At 44.9% G+C, this 18,659-nt stretch overlaps 4 protein-coding genes across 4 annotated transcripts in view; 3 read left to right on the top strand and 1 right to left on the bottom strand.

The window, feature by feature from the left end:
- The window catches only part of LOC145335633 (uncharacterized), a 198,718-nt gene that overhangs the window by 110,813 nt on the left and 69,246 nt on the right, over window positions 1-18,659 (top strand).
- Window positions 3,123-5,593, top strand: LOC145363648 (uncharacterized). The gene is given in 1 exon segment (XM_080218847.1): window positions 3,123-5,593. A coding segment is annotated over 1 exon segment (1,206 nt). The 5' UTR covers window positions 3,123-3,587; the 3' UTR covers window positions 4,794-5,593.
- On the bottom strand, window positions 7,367-18,133 carry LOC145335583 (uncharacterized). Its single transcript, XM_080181389.1, has 3 exons — window positions 17,108-18,133; window position 16,849; window positions 7,367-8,149 (listed from the first exon to the last, which is right to left on the bottom strand). The coding sequence occupies exons 1-3, from the start codon at window positions 18,131-18,133 to the stop codon at window positions 7,803-7,805; spliced, it is 1,374 nt and encodes a 457-aa protein (XP_080037515.1). The 3' UTR covers window positions 7,367-7,802.
- Window positions 11,486-12,717, top strand: LOC145363498 (uncharacterized). Its single transcript, XM_080218694.1, has 2 exons — window positions 11,486-12,168; window positions 12,537-12,717. The coding sequence occupies exons 1-2, from the start codon at window positions 11,486-11,488 to the stop codon at window positions 12,715-12,717; spliced, it is 864 nt and encodes a 287-aa protein (XP_080074820.1).

Genomic DNA, 18,659 nt, shown 5'->3' with positions numbered 1-18,659 from the left:
GGTTAATATTCTGGATTGAATTCCTGGGGTTGCAGTTACCGCTGTCCATCAGAAATGAGTTTACAACAAGATTTAGAACTTTTACTTCAATCTCAAATTGTTTAAGTTAAGTTTCTTTATTAGTATCACAAGGAGGCTTACATTAACACTGCAATGACACTGTTACTGTGAAAGTCCCCCAGTCGCCATCCTAGTCACCTGTTTGGGTACATTGAGGGAGAATTTACCATGGCCAATGCACCTAACCAGCACATCTTTCGAATGTGTGAGGAAACCGGAGCACCCAGAGGAAACCCAAGCAGACACAGGGAGAACATGCAGTTTCCACACAGACAGTGACCCAAGTCGAGAATTGAACTTGGGTCCTGGCGCTGTGAGGCAGCAGTGCGAACCACTGTGTTACCATGTCGCCCTACTGACCTTGGCCCGAATTCCGCTATTCAGTATGTGAGAGGTTGCAGCAATGAACATCTCCAATTAGAAAGTGTTGATTAAACCTTGCTGAGAATTCTTACTCACTTGCACATTACACACAGTGACACTGCCACTGTCCATCAGAAAGAAGGGGAATGGGAACTGGTGGAGAATCAAAAGTCTCCAAATGTCAGCCATCCCGTCTGGAAAAGAAATTCCCTCAGCACAGGAATGGCATCTTTTAAGGTCAAACCAAATAAACAAATTCAAGTTAAATCAGGAGAAAGTAAAAGGGGCAGCTTCCCAAAAGGAAGGGGCACAGCCCGAACAAAATCAAAGTACAAAGGAAACTTAAAAACATCAGATTGAAATGTGATTATTAGGGTCAATAATGCACCCCAGCCCCTGCAGTGCCAGCACAGAAATGGCGATAAGTTGAATCCAAGTAACAGATTGTAAGAAATCACCATCTAATAGCCTTATAAAATCTTTGGATACTGATGGAATATTATAGAAAAAGCCATCCCTCTCCAGAAGAAAGCTTGCCAGCTGACAAACACGGGACAAGCCTCTCTCCCTGTTAAGGACCTGTGTCTAACACAAGCTCTGAAACAAGACATTTATAACCCTGATACCATTGGCTCTTATGCTAACTAACTACATGTAAAGGTGAAAATAGGCCCTCAAGAGCAAGGAGGTTTCAAATTGACTGGTTGCTCCCCAATCAGGCTCATTGAAGTGAACCTTCCATAGGTACCAGCTATGGACATCAACATTCACTTCAGCCGTCTGCTTGTCCTCTGGGATTTGTAAACTTCTCTCACAGGTCAGGTACTTTTCCTGTCTGTTCAACTGATGCATCTTGTTTTAAATGTTGCTTCTTAATAAACTGTTTTAAAATCACTTCTGAGCTCAATTCCCTTTTTAGGTGTAGACCAGTAAAAGTTTACAGAGTAGATTTTTAAATGTTTCTGTAGGTATGTGAATAGGGAGAAGTGAGTGAAAGTAAACATTGTCAATGAGAGGCAGATGAAAGGGAAAATACAATGGGGAACAAGGAAATGATGTGGATATGCCGGCGTTGGACTGGGGTAAACACAGTAAAAAGTCTGACAACACCAGGTTTAAGTCCAACCAATTTACTTGATAGTAAACGCACAAGCTTTCGGGGTTCGTCTCTTTGTCACCTGACGAAGTGTTGTCAGGCTTTTTACTGTGAACAAGGAAATGGCAGATAAATGCAACAAATACTTTGCATCTATCTGTCTTCATGGTAGAAGACAAAAGAAAAATTCTAGTAATGGGGAACCAAGGGGTTAGTGCAAGGGGGCAGGAACTTTAATACAGGGAATAGCCATTCTTTAAACATTAGTCAGCAATCCAATGGTGGTTGTACCGGACACTAGGACCCGGTGGGAAGAGAATAACCTTAGGCCCCGCCCTATATTGTTGCGTCAAGAATATCCCGGCGCATGCGCTCCTCGTTGAACCAAGATGGCGGTCGTCATCTTGGACTTGGGCCTCGGAGGGGAAAACATCCGGAGCTGCAAACGCGGGAGCGGTAGAGTTTGAGGCACTCGCCAGGTATTTAGAAACTCTCCTTATTCAGAGTCCGCTCCCTCAGAGTTTTCTCTCCCTTCCCCGCTGCAAAGAGGCAAAAGCAGAGACTCACCCCCATCGCCATTACTGACAGTGCGCATGCTCCAATAGAGGATTAATGCGCATGTGCGGTGCCGGCCTCTGGTGTGAATAGGGGACATTCAGCACCGCGGGGAATGCTGGGTCAGAGCTCTGCCATTGAAAGTCATTATTAGGAGCTCGTTATGTTTTTACTATTGCGTGTAGATTGGGGAACGGGGGCGGTTTCTATAAATTAGTCAAAGGAGGAACCACATTATACAGAAATCTATGTGCACAGATCTTCATTGTCCATCAGAAATAAGGGGAGTGGAAGAGGTGGAGAATTGCAAATGCCCAAAAGTGTTCCAAAAGCAGCAGCAATTAACAGCGGAATCCAAGAGCTCCAGTCAAACGTAAACTCAGAAAGTGATGTGACTGAGTGAAGTATTTCACTTAGTAATTATCAGAATCGTATTCTCATCGATATTCCGGGTCATTTCTCAAAATCATTCAATGGAGATGGGTGTCATTGGATTAGACCAGCACTATTTCCCATCCCTAATTGCCCTTGAAAAGGTGTTGGTGAGCTGCCTTCTTGAATCATTGCAGTCCATGTGGTCAGTACACCCACAATGCAGTTAGGGAGGGAATTCCAGGATTTTGATCCAATGCCAGTGAAAGAATGACAACATATTTCCAAATCAGGATAGTGAGTAGCTTGGAGGGGGACTTCCAAATGGTGGTTTTCCTGCCTGTCCACTGTCCTTGTCCTTTTAGATTGTAGTGGTCGTGTGTTTTCTCTTATTGCAGGTTTCGTGTAGATTTGCAAAAAATAAAACTTCTTAGGATGTGGACGTTACTCACAAGGCCCCGATTACTGTCCTGAATTACTATCCTGCACTGACAGTGATATGTTACCAATCACCAGTTGTCCTTTGTGATTATATAGTTGGCCTTTTTCTTAAACCTCTGCAGTCCATGTGGTAAAGGTGCTCCCACAATGCAACAGTATTAGGGTTTTAACCCAGTCACATTGAAGGAATAGTGATATTTGTCCAAGTCAAGGAGTTGTGTGATTTTCCCATGTCTCAGCTGCTGTGGTACTTCCAGGTGGGAAAGACTGTGGATTTGGGAAATTCTGCCAAAATCCTTGTTGAGTTGCTGATGTATAAAATCTCTTTCTATCACCTTCCTCTCTGATCTCTCCCTCTTCACGCATAAAGGCTGGATTCTTGTTGTGGGCTCTGAAGGATGAAGGGTTCCTTTCCCTCAGTGCACTGGTGAACAGTTTGAAGCTTTATGACAATCCAGCAGTTTTCATATCCCTTTTCTGATTCCCAATCCCACAATTTATCAGATTCATTCAGCTCAATTTCACATCTTGCCTTTGTGTATTTATGGCTTGTCTCTCATGTTTCCTTCTTTCTGTTTTCACATCATTTTTCACGGGATTAGAAGGTGAGGAATTACAGACAATTGTAAATCAAGGATCACATCAAAATCTTACAGAGTGCCTCGATTCATCAGGATCTAAGTATCATTAGCCTTTGAACATGGAAGAAAAAAGTACCGTTTACAGTGGGGAGAAACCGTACACGTGTTCTGTGTGTGGACAAGGCTTCAAACGATCATCTGGCTTGTCAAGACACAAGCGCAGTCACATCAGGGAGAGACCGTATAAATGTGGAGACTGTGGGAAAGGATTCAATTACCCAGTTGACCTGGAAAATCACCGACGCATTCACACTGGAGAGAGACCTTTTAGTTGCCCTGTGTGTGGGAAGGGATTCACACAGTCAGCTGGCCTGTTGATACACTAGCGCATTCATAGCAGGGAGAGGCAGTTCACCTGCTCCGAATGTGGAAAAGGATTTATTCAGTCATCGGCCCTGCTGATACATCGGCACATTCACACAGGGGAGAGGCCATTCACCTGCTCCATGTGTGGGAAGGGATTCACACATTTCTCTGCCTTGCAGAGACACCAGCGAGTTCACACCGACAAGCGAGAATTTAAATGCTCTGAGTGTGGAAAGAGTTTTAAAACTCCACGCACACTGCGGGAGCATCAGTACATTCACACCGGTTCCACACCATTCAGCTGCTCCCACTGCCAGAAGGGGTTCAGGACATCATTCCACCTTGTGGCACATGAGCGCATTCACACTGGAGAGAGGCCGTTCACCTGCTCTGAATGTGGGAAGGGATTTAACCGATCATCCAACCTGCAGAAACACCAACAAGTTCACAGTGAAGAGAGACCGTTTAAATGCCCAGACTGCGGCAAGGGCTATAAAAGTTCTGAGGAACTGCGTCACCATCAACGTGTTCACTCTGATGAGAGACCATTCACGTGTTCTCACTGCGGGACTGGCTTCAGGCGATCAGGCGACCTCACTGTACACCAGCGAATTCACACTGGGGAGAGGCCGTTCACCTGCCCTGTGTGCGAGAAGGGATTCACTTGTTTATCCTCTCTTACTTCGCACCAACTTGTTCACACAAATGAGAGACCGTTCAAATGTTCTGACTGTGAGAAGAGCTTTAAAAGCAGAAAACTCCTGCTCGCACACCAGCGAAATCACTCTGGGGAGAGACCGTTCACCTGCACTGAGTGTGGGAAAAGATTCACCCGGTCATCCATTCTGCTGAGACACCAACAAGTTCACAGTGAGGAGAAGCCGTTCACTTGTTCAATGTGTGGAAAGAGATTCACCCAGTCACAAAACTTGGTGAGACACCAGCGAACTCACCAGTGATCACAGGAGTGTGATTCTGCTGTTATTGCTACTGTTAATTGCATCCCAACGAGAGACCGTTCAGGTGCTCGCACTGCGGGACTGGGTTTAGACAATTATGTCAACTGACTGCACACCAGCGGATTCACACTGGAGAGAAGCCATTCATTTGTTTGCAGTGTGAGAAAGGATTTACTCAGTCAGCCACCCTGCAGAGACACCAGCGAATTCACACTGGGGAGAGACCATTCATCTGCTTCGTGTGTGGGAAGAGATTCACTCGCTCATCCACCCTGATGAGTCACCAGCGAGTTCACAAATAATCAGTGAGTGGATTTTACTGTAAATCACATCCAGGAATGAATTATGTTCATTGACATCCATTTCTACTGATATGTCAAGAAAACCTGAAAAATTAAAATAATTTCTGTGGGTAAATTCTGATTTTTTTTAAACTGGTGAATTGAGCGGTAATTACAAGAAGAGACAGAATGGCTGTGTGAATTTAAACTGTGAGGATTTTTTATGCATTCGTGGGACATGGGCGTCACTGCATGGCCAGCATTTATTGCCCATCCATAGTTGCCATTGAACTGAGTGGCTTACTAGGCCATTTCAGAGGCGAGTTGACAGTCGATCATATTGCTATGGCTCTGGAATCACACGTAGGATAGACAGGTAAGGACAGCAGATTTCCTTCCCCGTAAGGACATTCATGGAGTGTCGCAGTGGTTAGCACTGTTGCCTCACAGCATGAGGGACTCGGGTTCGATTCCCGGCTTGGGTCACTGTGTGAAGTTTGCATGATCTTTGCGTAGGTTTCCTCAGGTACTTCAGTTTCCTCTCAGTCTGAAAGATATGCTGGATAGGTGCATTGACTCAAACAAATGCCAGAGTGTGGCGAGCAGGGGAATTTCACAGTAACTTCACTGCACTGTTAATGTAAGTCTACTTGTGACTAATAAATAAACTTTACTTTTTACTTCACTGAACCAAATGGTTATTTTCTGAGAATTGAAAATGATTTCATGGTCAGCAATAGATTCTTAATTCTGATTTTTTTAATTGAATTCAATTGTTTTTATTGAATTAAATGTATGAGGCTAGTTTTTATTTTACACAGATAGTAGATGCCTGGAACTCGCTGCAGGGGGAGGTAGTGGAAGCAGATATGATAGTGACTTAATGAGTGCCTGGACAAATGCATGAATAAGATGGGAAGAGAGGGATATGGTCACTAGAGGGGTTTTTAGTTCAGACAGACAGTATAGTCAGTGTAGGCTTGGAGGGCCAACGGGCCTGTTCCTGTGCTGTAATTTTCTTGTTCTTTGTTCAAATTACACCACTTGGTATGGTGAGATTTGAACCCAGTCCCCAGAATACTAGCTGAGTTTATGGATTAATAGTCTAGAGCTAATACCATTGACCATCACCTCCCATCTGGAACAAAACTGTTTTCATCACTAAGGCTCCGCTGTGATGTAATAGTCTCTATGACATCATCAGAGTCCATTGTTTCTGAATGATCCACATCAACAACAGGAAATACTCATCAAGCTGAGCACATTATCTAGGCTGACATTCCAGTCTGACGTTGAGGGACTGCTGCACTCTGTCACACACACTGTTCTTCACATGGAACTTGTGGAGGCTCTAGCCACAATCTTCCTTGTAGAGTCGTGGTGACAAAGGACAGAGAGAGAATGTAAATATTATATCCCTGTTCAAAAACACAGCAATTACAGAACAATCAACTTAACATCAGCAGTGAGGAAAAACCAATAATGTGAGACACAACCAATGACACTTATAATTTTTAGTATTTTCTGTTTTTAAATACGGAAAACTTCCCTGGATCTCAACGCTGGGAGAGACATTCTGAAACCTATAGGGAGCTGGGATTTGTCCATAAGAAACAACACTTTTCACTGTATGCTAATACATGTGACAATAATAAATCAAATATTAAAAAATGAGTGTAACTGAATGTCTGAAATAATCTAGAGTTAGAAAGGAGAAAAGAACAGGACATCAATTAATGTCTTATCCTGGAGAAATCAAGGATTTAACACACCGTGTGTTTGAAACAAAGCTGATTTATTTAACAGACATCAGAGATTATTAACATCAGAAGAAATAAACATTAATTGTCTGATTGAAGATGGTTGAGAGGAGATTGATCGAGGTATTCAAGATCCTGAGGAGTTGGGCAGGTGAAATAGTGAGAAAATATTCCCACCAAGAGAACATCAAGAATTAGAGGGCACAAACTACATTAATGGGGAAAACAGAGCCAAAGTAACGTGAGGAAAATTATTTTCACCTCGTGCGTGGCTGGCCTCTTTTAAGGTCAAACCAAATAAACAAACTCAAGTTAAATTAGGACAAAGTAAAGGGGGCAGCTCCCCAGAAGGAGGGGGAACAGCCTGAACAAAATCAAAGTACAAAGCAAATTTGAAAACATCAAATTACAATGTGATTATTAGGGTCAATAATGCACCCCAGCCCCTGCGGTGCCCAAAGGGCACAGAAGGCATCAACTGTGCCTGTGGACACTGCATGCTCCCTCTCCAGGGATACCTGGCCGCAACATAGCCGTGGTAGAGGGTGGTTGGAGTCTGGAATAAACTTCCTGTGAGGGCGGTGAAGGCAGGTTTGATCAAGGTACTCAAAGGAGAATTGGACTGTTATCTGGAAAGAAAGAATGTGCAAGGTTACAGGGGTTATGGCAGGGCAGTGGAATTAGGCTCTTTCAGTGAGCCAGCGCAGACTTGATGGGCTGAATGGCCTCTTTTTGTACTGTAAAGAATGTGATGAGAATTCCTGAATGATGGGGAAAGATCACAGGCAGCAGTTCTTAAAGGGAAACTGCAACCCCAAGAACACAAGCAGCTCTAGATTGAGAATATTAACCAGCAGCCCACTTACAGGGATTATTCGGCAGAAACAAACCTCAAATTTCAGAATGAATGTGGCTCATGTCTGGATGTGATTAGCAGCAGCAGCTACAGCAGAATCCATGCCCTGCACTCACTCATGAAGTCGCTGGTGTGTCACCAGGTGGGAGGAGGTGGTGAATCCCTTCCCACACTCTGAGCAGGTGAACGGTCTCTCCCCAGTGTGAAGTCGCTGATGTGCTTTGAGGCTGGATGAATGTCTGAAGCTCTTTCCACAGTCCGTGCAGCTGAACGGCCTCTCCTCAGTGTGAACTCTCTGGTGTGTCACAAGGTTGGATGAATTAATGAATCGCTTCCCGCACACAGAGCAGGTGAACGGCCTCTCCCCGGTGTGAACTCTCCGGTGTAATTGTAGGTTATACATCTGGACGAATCTCTTCCCACACACAGAGCAAGTGTATGGTCTCTCTCCAGTGTGAACTCGCTGGTGTAATATTAGGCAGGATGATTGAGTAAATTCCTTCCAACACACGGGGCAGGTGAAGGGTCTCTCCCCAGTATGGGTGCGTCGATGAGTTTCCAGTTTGGATGGGCAAGTGAATGCTTTCCCACAGTCCCCACATATCCACGGTTTCTCTACGGTGTCAGTATCATCATGTCTCTCCATATCAGGCGGTTAGTTGAAGCCTCGTCCACACAAATACATGCACAGATTCACTGTTGTGAATGGTGTGATATTTTTTCAGGCTGTATAACTGGTTAAAGCTCTTTCCACAATCAGTTCACTGGAAAACTCACTCAGATGTGTGTGTCTTGGTGCTTTTCCGGTCACACTGATGTTTGAAATATTTTCCCGGACTTCACATTCAAAGGCTGATAGTGTTCAGGTGCTGGTGAATTGAGCGACTGTTCAATCTTGGTGTGGAACTTGATTCCATTTTGCTGACTGTAAATCTTCCCCTTCAAATATCCTGCAAAAGGAGTTTACAAAACTACTGTCAGTCCAGGATAGAAATTCTGATCAGACAAGTCTAATTTCTAAGGAACAACTTTTCTGCTGTTCCCCAAAACATTAAATCTATGCCCCACATATTCTCCCTCCTCCCTGAGCTGAATGCGGCATGGGGCACAGTGATTAGCACTGCTGCCTCACAGTACCAGGGACCTGAGATTGATTCTCAGCTTGGGTCACTGTCTGTGTGGAATTTGCAAGTTCTCCCCATGTCTGCATGGATTTCCTCCGGATGCTCCAATTTTCTCCCACAGTCCAAAACATGTATGGGTTAACTGAATTGGCTATGCTGAATTACTCCTTAGTGTTGGGGGCTAGCTAGGGTAAATGCACGGGGTAATGGGAATAGGGCCTGGGTGGGATTGTGTCAGTGCACACACGATGGGCCCAATGGCCTCCTTTTGCACTGTAGGATTCTATCAGAGCCAAATGAAATGTGTATTTTTCATGCATCCTTACAACTAATTTGTAAAAATCACTCCAAAGCCAGTTCCTACCTATCTCTGGAATCACCTCCAGCACTGCTCTGATTCTGGCTTCCTACACATTCCCTATTTTAATCACTCCACCATTCGTGACTAGATCTTCAGTGCAGAAGGATAACTTCTCAGAGAATTCTTACAGTGCAGAAGGAAACCATTTGGCTCATCAAGACTGCACTGACTCTCTGAATATTTTATCCCTGATCTATACCTGTAACCCACGTTTTTACACCACTAATCCCCCTTACCTGCACATCTTTGTACATGAAGGGGCAATATAGGATAGCCAATTCCCCTAAGCATCACATCTTTTTATGGTGGGAGGAAACCAGAGCATCCAGTGGAAACCCACACAGTCACAGGGATAACATGCCAACTTCGCACAGTGACCCAAGGCTGGAATCGAACATGAGTCCCTGGAGCTGTGAGGCAGCAGTGTTAACCACACTGATATTATTGGTATTTTATAAATGGAAGTTGTTGTTGGCTATAACCCTAAATTCCAGTTTTACAACACAGAGTTTGTTATGAAATCAATCTGTTTTTTTTTGTCCTCTGTGGGTTATTCATTTGGTTTCACCCTCAGTAAGTACGGTGGCTGCGCATGCGTTGTTCCAATTTATCTCAACAAATATGGCGGACGCGCATGCGCTTTACAGTACGTGACTCCCTATAAAGATGGCGGATGTTAACTCGGGCCTGAAGTCTTCGGAAAGCCGGAGGAATTTGTTTTGCAAATTGAGGCCGACATCGGGTGTTGATAAAGCCTCACCACCCACCTGCCAACTCCATTTATGTTTCTGGTTTTATTTCGGGCTCTGGATCCGCACTCGGTCTTTGTAAAAATCTCCATTTGAAACCCGCTCGCTCGAGCTCTTCACCGTCTGCTTCAGGCACCGCGCATGCTCCAGCTCCCAGACCAGGATGGGACCTTTCCGAAGTCCAGCCGCCGGCTCCAGGATCCTCCTGAAATGTTCACTCCACATCCACCGGGTTTCATGGGAGTGTTGGTCCTCCAGCTCCGCCCCTCATTCACTCCGATTGGTTGGAGGACCAGCTGCTCCCGTTCAATCCTCCAGCTCCGCCCCTCGTTCACTCCGATTGGTTGGAGGACCAGCCCCCTTCCCGCTCGGTCCTCCAGCCCCGGCCCCTCTTCCCATTGGTCCAGAGCCACCGTCAATCCGTGCCCGGGCATTGTGATGTGGAGCATGCGCAGTGTCATTGCTGTCCTTGGTGCTTGTTTGTCCCGGAGAAGCGGAGTCAGCGTTAGGCGGTGGCTGGGAGGGTCTGGAAACACTTTGTGGATCCGCAAACCCCTCAGAATCATTGTCAGCTCCCTGGTTTGCAGCTGCGGGGCTTCTCCCTCCCTCCCTCCCGGGAACAGGCCCAGGTTAACGGCCCCATCCTGGCTCAGACACTGGAGGATGGTTCACATCAGAGGATGGGGGAGGGGGACAATAAATAAGAGGTTACACTTTGGCCTCAAATCAATGAGGACTCTGATCTCTGGGAAGAAAGGAAACCCTGGGAGGTGGGCGGGGAGGATTCACAAATACCCGCTGGAGGCCCCACCACCCGCAATAAGACCCATTGGTTTTATTGTCAGTCTGCAGACAGGAGCTGGAGAACTGAACCCATGATGTGGGTATGCCGGCGTTGGACTGGCGTAAACACAGTAAAAAGTCTGACAACACCAGGTTTTAGTCCAACCGATTTATTTGATAATAGACTCACAAGCTTTCGGGATTAGTCCCTTCGTCAGGTGAAAAACCAGACAGAGAGGGAGAGAGAAAACTGGGAGTGGAAGAAAGAAATGGTGAGATGGGTTTGGATTTCAGCCCAAGTAGGAGGGAGAGTGTGTAGGATGGGGATTGACAGATTTGGGACACAAGAGAGAAAAAAACGTGTTCCAGAGAAACTGAAATTGTCTGTTCAGAATTTCTATCCTGGACTGAGAATAATGGTTTTTGTAAACTTTTTACAGAGTATTATGAAGCAAGATTTAAAGCTTTGAACCTCAAACCAAACTTCACAACAAGATCTGTTTCAGTGATTTGATTCATCAGAAGCTGAATATCATCAACCTTTGTCTACAGAAGGAGGAATGTTTGTTCTGTGTGCGGGAAAAGCTTTCAAACATTAGTGTGACTGAAAAAGCACTGAGACACACATACCTGAGAGTTTCTGATGTACTGAATGTGGAAACAGGTTTAAACAGTCTGGAAAAAAACCCCCACGTCATTCTCAGTGAATAGTGACCCGAAACAAATTCTGTATAAACAAAGCTTCAATTCATTATCCGACCTGGAGGATACCCACACCATGGAGAAACCATTGAAATGTGGAGACTGTGAGAAGGGATTCAATTACCCATCCGAATTGGATATTCATCACCGCATTCACACTGGAGAGAGGCCATTCACCTGCTCTGAGTGCGGGAAAGGATTTGCTTACTCATCCAGCCTCTATACACACCGGCGTGTTCACACTGGCGAGAGGCCATTCACCTGCCTCGAATGTGGGAAGGGATGCCATGCTTTATCAAGCCTCCTAATTCACCAGCAGGTTCACTCTGATCAGAGACCGTTTCAGTGTTCTGATTGTGAAAAAAGTTTTAAAAGCACAAAGGACCTGCTGAGACACCAGCGCACTCACATGGTGGTGAGACCGTTCACCTGCTCAGTGTGTGGGAAGGGATTCACTCAGTCAGCCCACCTTCAGACACACCAACTTGTTCATACTGAACAGAGACCGTTTCAATGTTCTGACTGTGAGAAGAGATTTAAAAGTAAAAATGATTTACAAGTCCATCAGCGAACTCACACTGGGGAGAAGCCATTCACCTGCTCCGTGTGTGAGAGGAGATTCGGACGTTTATCCCAGCTGCAAACACACCAGCGAGTTCACTCTGATAAGAGACCATTTCAGTGTTCTGACTGTGAGAAGAGTTTTAAAAGTAAACCGGATTTGGTGACACACCAGCGAGTTCACACTGGGGAGAAACCGTTCACCTGCTCGGTGTGTGGGGTGGGATGGGATTCACCCATTCGTCCCACCGTCTGAGACACCAGCGAGTTCACACCGGGGAGAAACCATTCATTTGCACTGTGTGTGGGAAGGGATTCACTGATTCAGCCCACCTTCTGATACACGAGCGAATTCACACTGGGGAGAAACCCTTCATTTGCTCCACGTGTGGGAAGGGATTCACTCAGCCACCCCAGCTCATTGCACATCAACTGGTCCACACTGATCAGAGACCTTTTAAATGTTCAGAGTGTGAGAAGAGTTTTAAAAGCACTAAGGACCTGCTGAGACACCAGCAAATTCACACTGGAGAGAGATCGTTCACCTGCTCCATGTGTGGGAAAAGCTTCACTCAGTCATCCCACTTGCTGAGACACCAGCAGGTTCACACAGGAGAGAGATCGTTCACCTGCTCCATATGTGGGAAGAGATTTGCTCGGTCAGCCAATCTGCTGAGACACCAGCAAGTTCACAAGTCACTGCAGGGATTGGATTCTGTTGTTGCTGCTAAGCCCATAGAGAACTGAATCGTGTTCATTTATTTATCTATCTATCTAGTATTGAAGTTAGTAATAAATAAACAACCCCATGCAGAACTGAATCATGTTCATTCTGGTATTAAGGAGCTGGGGATAGGACACATAGATAATCTCCGTGCAGTCAGATGGAGTCAGCACGGGTTTGTGCATAGTTCGAACAATGTGCAATTAAAGGTTACATTTATCAACAGCCTTGCCTCCAGCAGCCATAAGAACATAAGAAATAGGAGCAGGAGTAGGCCATCTAGCCCTTCGAGCCTGCCCCGCCATTCAATAAGATCATGGCTGATCTGAAGTGGATCAGTTCCACTTTCCCGCTTTCTCCCCATAACCCAGTCTCTGTAGATTCTGATCAATTTCCTTCTTCACTTGATCTAAACCCACAAGGCTGTGTTCTCAGCCCCCTTCTATACTCCTTGTACGCCTATGATTGTTCAATTCCCTCCAATTTGATTTTCAAGTTTGCTGACGACACCACCATAGTGGGTTGGGTCTCGTACAATGACGGGACAGAGTAGAGGAATGAGACAGAGAATCTGGTGAACTGGTGTGGTGACAATAATCTCTCCTTCAACAAAACAAAGGTGATTGTCATCAACTTCAGGGAACATAAAGGAGAACATGCCCCTATCTACATCAATGGGGAGAAAGTAGAAAGGGTCGAGAGCTTCAGTTTTCTAAGTGTCCAGATCACCAACAATCTGTCCTGGTACCCCCATGCCAGCACTATAGAACAAAGAAAATCACAGCACAGGGGCAGGCCCTTCGGCCGTTCAAGCCTGCACTGAATGACTAAACTAATGCCCTCCTACCCTTCCAGAGACCATATCCCTCTCTTCCCATCGTATTCATATACTTGTCAAGATGCCCCTTAGATGTTACTACCGTATCCGCATCCACGACCTCCCCTGGTAATGAGTTCCAGGCACCCACTACTCTCTGTGTAAAAAATCTGCCTCGTACATCTTTAAGCCTTGCCCCTTGCACATTAAACCTATGCCCCCTAGTAATTGACATAGTTAAGGAAGTCCACCAATGCCTCTATTTTCTTGGAAGACTAAGGAAATTTGGCATGTCAGCTACGACTCTCACCAACTTTTACAGAAAGCATTTTTTCTGGTTGTACCATAGCTTGGTATGGCTCCTGCTCTGACCAAGACCACAAGGAACTACAAAAGTCATGAAATCCATCGCGCAAACCAGCCTCCAATCCATTGACTCTGACTACACTTCCTGCTGCCTCGGCAAAGCAGCCAGCATAGTTAAGGACCCCACGAGTCCCAGACATTCTCTCTTTCACCTTCTTCCATCGGGAAAAAGCTACAAAAGTCTGAGATCATGTACCAACCAACTCAAGAACAACTTCTTTCCTGCTGCTGTCAGACTCTTGAATGGACTTCCCTTGCATTAAGTTGATCTTTCTCCACACACTACCTATGACTGTAACATTACATTCTGCACTTTCTCGTTTCCTTCCCTATGAACGGTATGCTTTGTATGTATAGCACACAAGAAACAATACTTCTCACTGCGTGTTAATACATGTGATAATAATAAATCAAATCAAACCTGTCATAATGGTGTTCATCTCGATCAGATCTCCCCTCCACCTGCATCGTTCCAAATCGAACAACTTCAGCTTCTCAAATCTGACCTTGGAGTTAAAATTCCTCATTGCTGGAACCATTCTGATAAGTCTCCTCTGCACTTCTCCCATCCTTCCTGAAGTGTGCTGACTGGATATAAACACAATACTCACATTGTGGTTTAAACACTGCTTTATAAAGCTTCAGCATAACAACCTGCTTTTAACACAATGGCCTTACTGAAAATCAATGTATTATTTAAATATGCAATCATAGAATCCTACAGTGTAGGAGGCGGCCATTTGGCCCATCGAGTCTCCCACAATCTGACCACAATCCCACTCAGGCCCTATCCCCATAACCCCATGCATTTACAATAGTTAGTCCCCCTGATAATAAGGAGTAATTTAGCATGGCCAATCCATGCAATCTGCACAGCTTTGGACTGTGGGAGGAAACTGGAGCACACAGAGGAAACCCACGCAGACATGGGAAGAATGTGCAAATTCCACACAGACAGTAACCCAAGCCAGGAATCGAACCCGGGTCCCTGCAATGTGAAATAGCAGTGGTAACCACTGTGCCACCATGTGCCCCAATCAGTTGTAACTTGCCTTATTTCTTTTATATTCAGTGTAGATGAATTGTAGTGTAATGCTGTGTGTGGAGTCGCTCATGGTTGTAACTTGGAACATCGAGGGTGATAGAAGAACCCAGACTGAGGATATCTGAAAAACTGCACTGAACTGCATTGTGGATTCAATGTGCAAAGCATGCTGGTCATTGTAGTCAAGTCGCAGCCTTGCTGGAATTAGCAATGTCTGCAAAATAAATTAAATTGTGCAGGAGAACTGGCCACAAACTGTGAGAATGGAGTGTTTGTTTGAGGAAAGAAAGATGTCTGTAGCAGCTTGGGGATTGATAACTGTAAAAAGTCTGACAACACCAGGTTTTCGTCCAACCGATTTATTTGATAGTAAACTCACTAGCTTTCGAGGGGATTCCCACTTCTTCCGGTGAATGGAGAGTTCTGGCCTCAGACAGAGCATATAAAGCACAGACTCTCCATTCACCTGAAGAAGAGGGAATCCCCTCGAAAGCTAGTGAGCTTACTATCAAATAAATCAGTTGGACTAAAACCTGGTGTTGTCAGACTTTTTACTGTGTTTACCCCAGTCCAACACCGGCATATCCACATCATTGATAACTGTGTCAGAGATAACACAGTGGAGTCAGGCTGGTTCTCATCCTTCAAGCACAATGGTGTAATGGGCCCAGGACATAATAACAAAGGAGAAGGCAACGCTGTCATTGAAATTCAATAGGCTAAAAACAGATGTTACCTTATTTTTTATTCATTTACAGAGGTCAAAGCCCACAGCCTGTCTTGAATAATAAAATATAGGCATCATTGGCCAGGCCAGCATTTATTGCCCATCCCTAATTAGCCTAGGGAAGCTGGTGGTGAACTGCCTTCTAGAACTGCTGCAATCCCTGTGGTGTAAGTACACCATTGTGCTGTTAGGGAGGGAGTTCCAGGATTATGACCCACTGACAGCAAAGGAACAGCAATATATTTCAAAGTCAAGATGGTGAGTGTTACAATCCCAGTTGATGTTATAACTGGACAGGATGATTCCAGAATGGAATCCTGGCTCAAAAGACCATAACTTTTATTTTGTTTAGAAAACATAGAGGAAGGGAGTCACAGGACTGCCAATTAGATTTTAACACTAAAATATTTATTAAACACAAAGAGTTTGACCATAATACAAGACTTCTTCACTCCCACTTACATTCACAAATGTACAGATTTCAAGGATAACACAGGTAGAAAGTTTCTTATGCTATAATATTCTCAGTAAATACATTGTCCTTTTAAACCCCCAGGTTGACTGTAATCAGACAACTCCCACTCTGAAATTAAGTGGCAGATGCAACTCAATCGATCCTCTGTGGATTTCACCTCAAATTTCCCCTGAAATTACTGTGACACGAGTGTTTCCAAACTCCGCTCTCAAAAAGATACACTTTACAATCTTCCTCCAAACTAATGGATGATGTCACCCAATGACAGCATGGGAAATGGGAAGGGCCAAGGAAAAGTTCTTAGGAGATACAAAGTTCAAAGACTTTGGAGAGGAAAGGGAGATTGGAGTTGGGACAGTAGTTTGTAACAACAGTGCGGTTAAGAGTTCTTTTTTTCTGAGGATGGATGATGAGGTTGAATTACAGGTGAGATGGAGAGTATCAGAAAAGACAGGTCCATTAACAATATCAGGTAATGCAGAGAAGTTGGATTATCAGTAGTTTAGTGGGAAAAGGGTAAAGGGAGTTGAAAGCAGGTCTCGTGGACAAGATGAGCAATGAAAGAGTCTGACAGGAGATAGGAGAGAAACTGGAAAAAGATGTGATTCAGAGCTTGGATACAGACAGTCTGGCCCAGAGGCCAGTGGAAGGGAGGGAAGCAGCAGAGGCAGCTTATCAGATTGTCTCAATATTAGTGACAAAAAAAACTCCATGTGCTCGTCACACTTTGTTGCTGGAGATGAAGACAGAGGAGACGAGAGAAAGGGAGAGTCCTTCAAAAGGAACTAATTTGTATTAGAAATGTTTAAAGGTTTTGACACAGCATGTTTAAATCAAAGATAAATATTTGATTTTTGTCCAGAATATTAGTCTCTATAACTGACCTGAAGTTGATTAACATCAGCAGAAACAGACCTAATGGACATAGCTCAGTTCTCAATCTGATCAACAACAGAATCTAATCTCTAGAGTTAATTGTGAACTCGCTGGTGTCTCAGCAGGTTGGATGTCTGAGTAAATCCCTTCCCACACTCAGAACACCTGAATGGTCTCTCCCTGGTGTGAACTCGCTGGTGCGTCAGCAGGTTGGATGACTGAGTGAATCGCTTCCCACAATCATTGCAGGTGAACAGCCTCTCCCCAGTGTGAACTCGCTGGTGTCTTAGCAGTGCTGATGATTGAGTGAATCTCTTCCCACACCTAGAGCAGGTGAACGGTCTCTCTCCAGTGTGAACTCGCTGGTGTCTCAGCAGAGTGTATGATTGGGTGAATCCCTCCCCACACTCAGAGCAGATGAATGGTCTATCTCCTGTGTGAGTGCGCTGGTGAACGGTGAGGTGAGATGATCGCTTGAAGCCAGTTCCGCAGTGAGAGCATCTGAACGGTCTTTCGTCAGTGTGAACTTGTTGATGGTACATCAGTTCTTGAGAGGTTTTATAACATTTCCCACAGTCTAGACATTTAAATCGTCTCTCATCAGTGTGATTTCTTTGGTGTGTCATCAGGTTGGATAAATTAATAAATCCTTTCCCACACTCAGAACAGGTGAACGGTCTCTGCCTAGTGTGAACTCGCTGATGTGTCAGCAAAGTGGATTGATGAGTGAATCCCTGTCCACACTCAGTGCAGGTGAAAGGTCTCTCCCCAGTGTGAATTCGCTGGTGTGTCAACAGCGTGGATGACTGAGTGAATCCCATCCCACACATAGAGCAGGTGAATGGCCTCTGCCCAGTGTGTGTGCGCTGGTGTGTCAGGAGGGTGGATGACTTAGTGAATCCCTTCCCACAGTTAGAGCAGGTGAATGGCCTCTCCCCAGTGTGACCATGCTGATGAGTTTCCAGCTGGGATGGGTAATTGAATCTCTTCCCACATTCCCCACATTTCCATGGCTTCTTCCCATCAAGACTGCATTTATGTTTTGACAGGCCAGATGATCCGTTGAATCCTTGTCCACACACAGAACACGAGTATGGTTTCTCTCCACTGTGAACGGTGCTTTTTCCTTCCATATTCAAAATATGACAATATTCATGTTACGATAAATTGGTCGACTTTATCAGCCCCTGGTGTGATGTTTGGTTTCAGTTTCCCAATTGCAAATCCCTGTGAAATTGATTTGAAATAGGAAAAAAGGATTGAGAGAGAACCTACAAAAACACAAAGGCAGGTTGTGAAAATGAGCTGAATGAATCTGGTAACATGTGGGGCCTGCACTCGGAAAAATTGACCATGAAAACTGCTGGATTCAATTGATGCACTCAGCCAAGTGGTCTGGACTCTTGCACTGAATCTCTGACAAAACTTCCCACCCAGGTCCTATGCCTATAACCCCACAGATTTATCCCGTTACTTCCCCTAACCTACACACTTTGGGGCACTAAGAGGCAATTTAGCATGACCAATCCAGCTAACCTGCACATCAATGGATATGAGAGGAAACCGGAGCATCTGGATGAAAACCCACACAGACAAGAGGGGACAGAGTCACACAAGACTGACACTGTGAGACAGCAGTGCTAACAACTGTGCCACTCC

This window comes from Carcharhinus amblyrhynchos, unplaced genomic scaffold (assembly GCF_965287045.1).
Source record: "Carcharhinus amblyrhynchos unplaced genomic scaffold, sCarAmb.v2.hapA scaffold_39, whole genome shotgun sequence".
Lineage (NCBI taxonomy): Eukaryota > Metazoa > Chordata > Chondrichthyes > Carcharhiniformes > Carcharhinidae > Carcharhinus > Carcharhinus amblyrhynchos.
The sequence above is the reverse complement of the archived record's forward strand: the minus strand, read 5'-3'. Positions and strand labels throughout refer to the sequence as shown.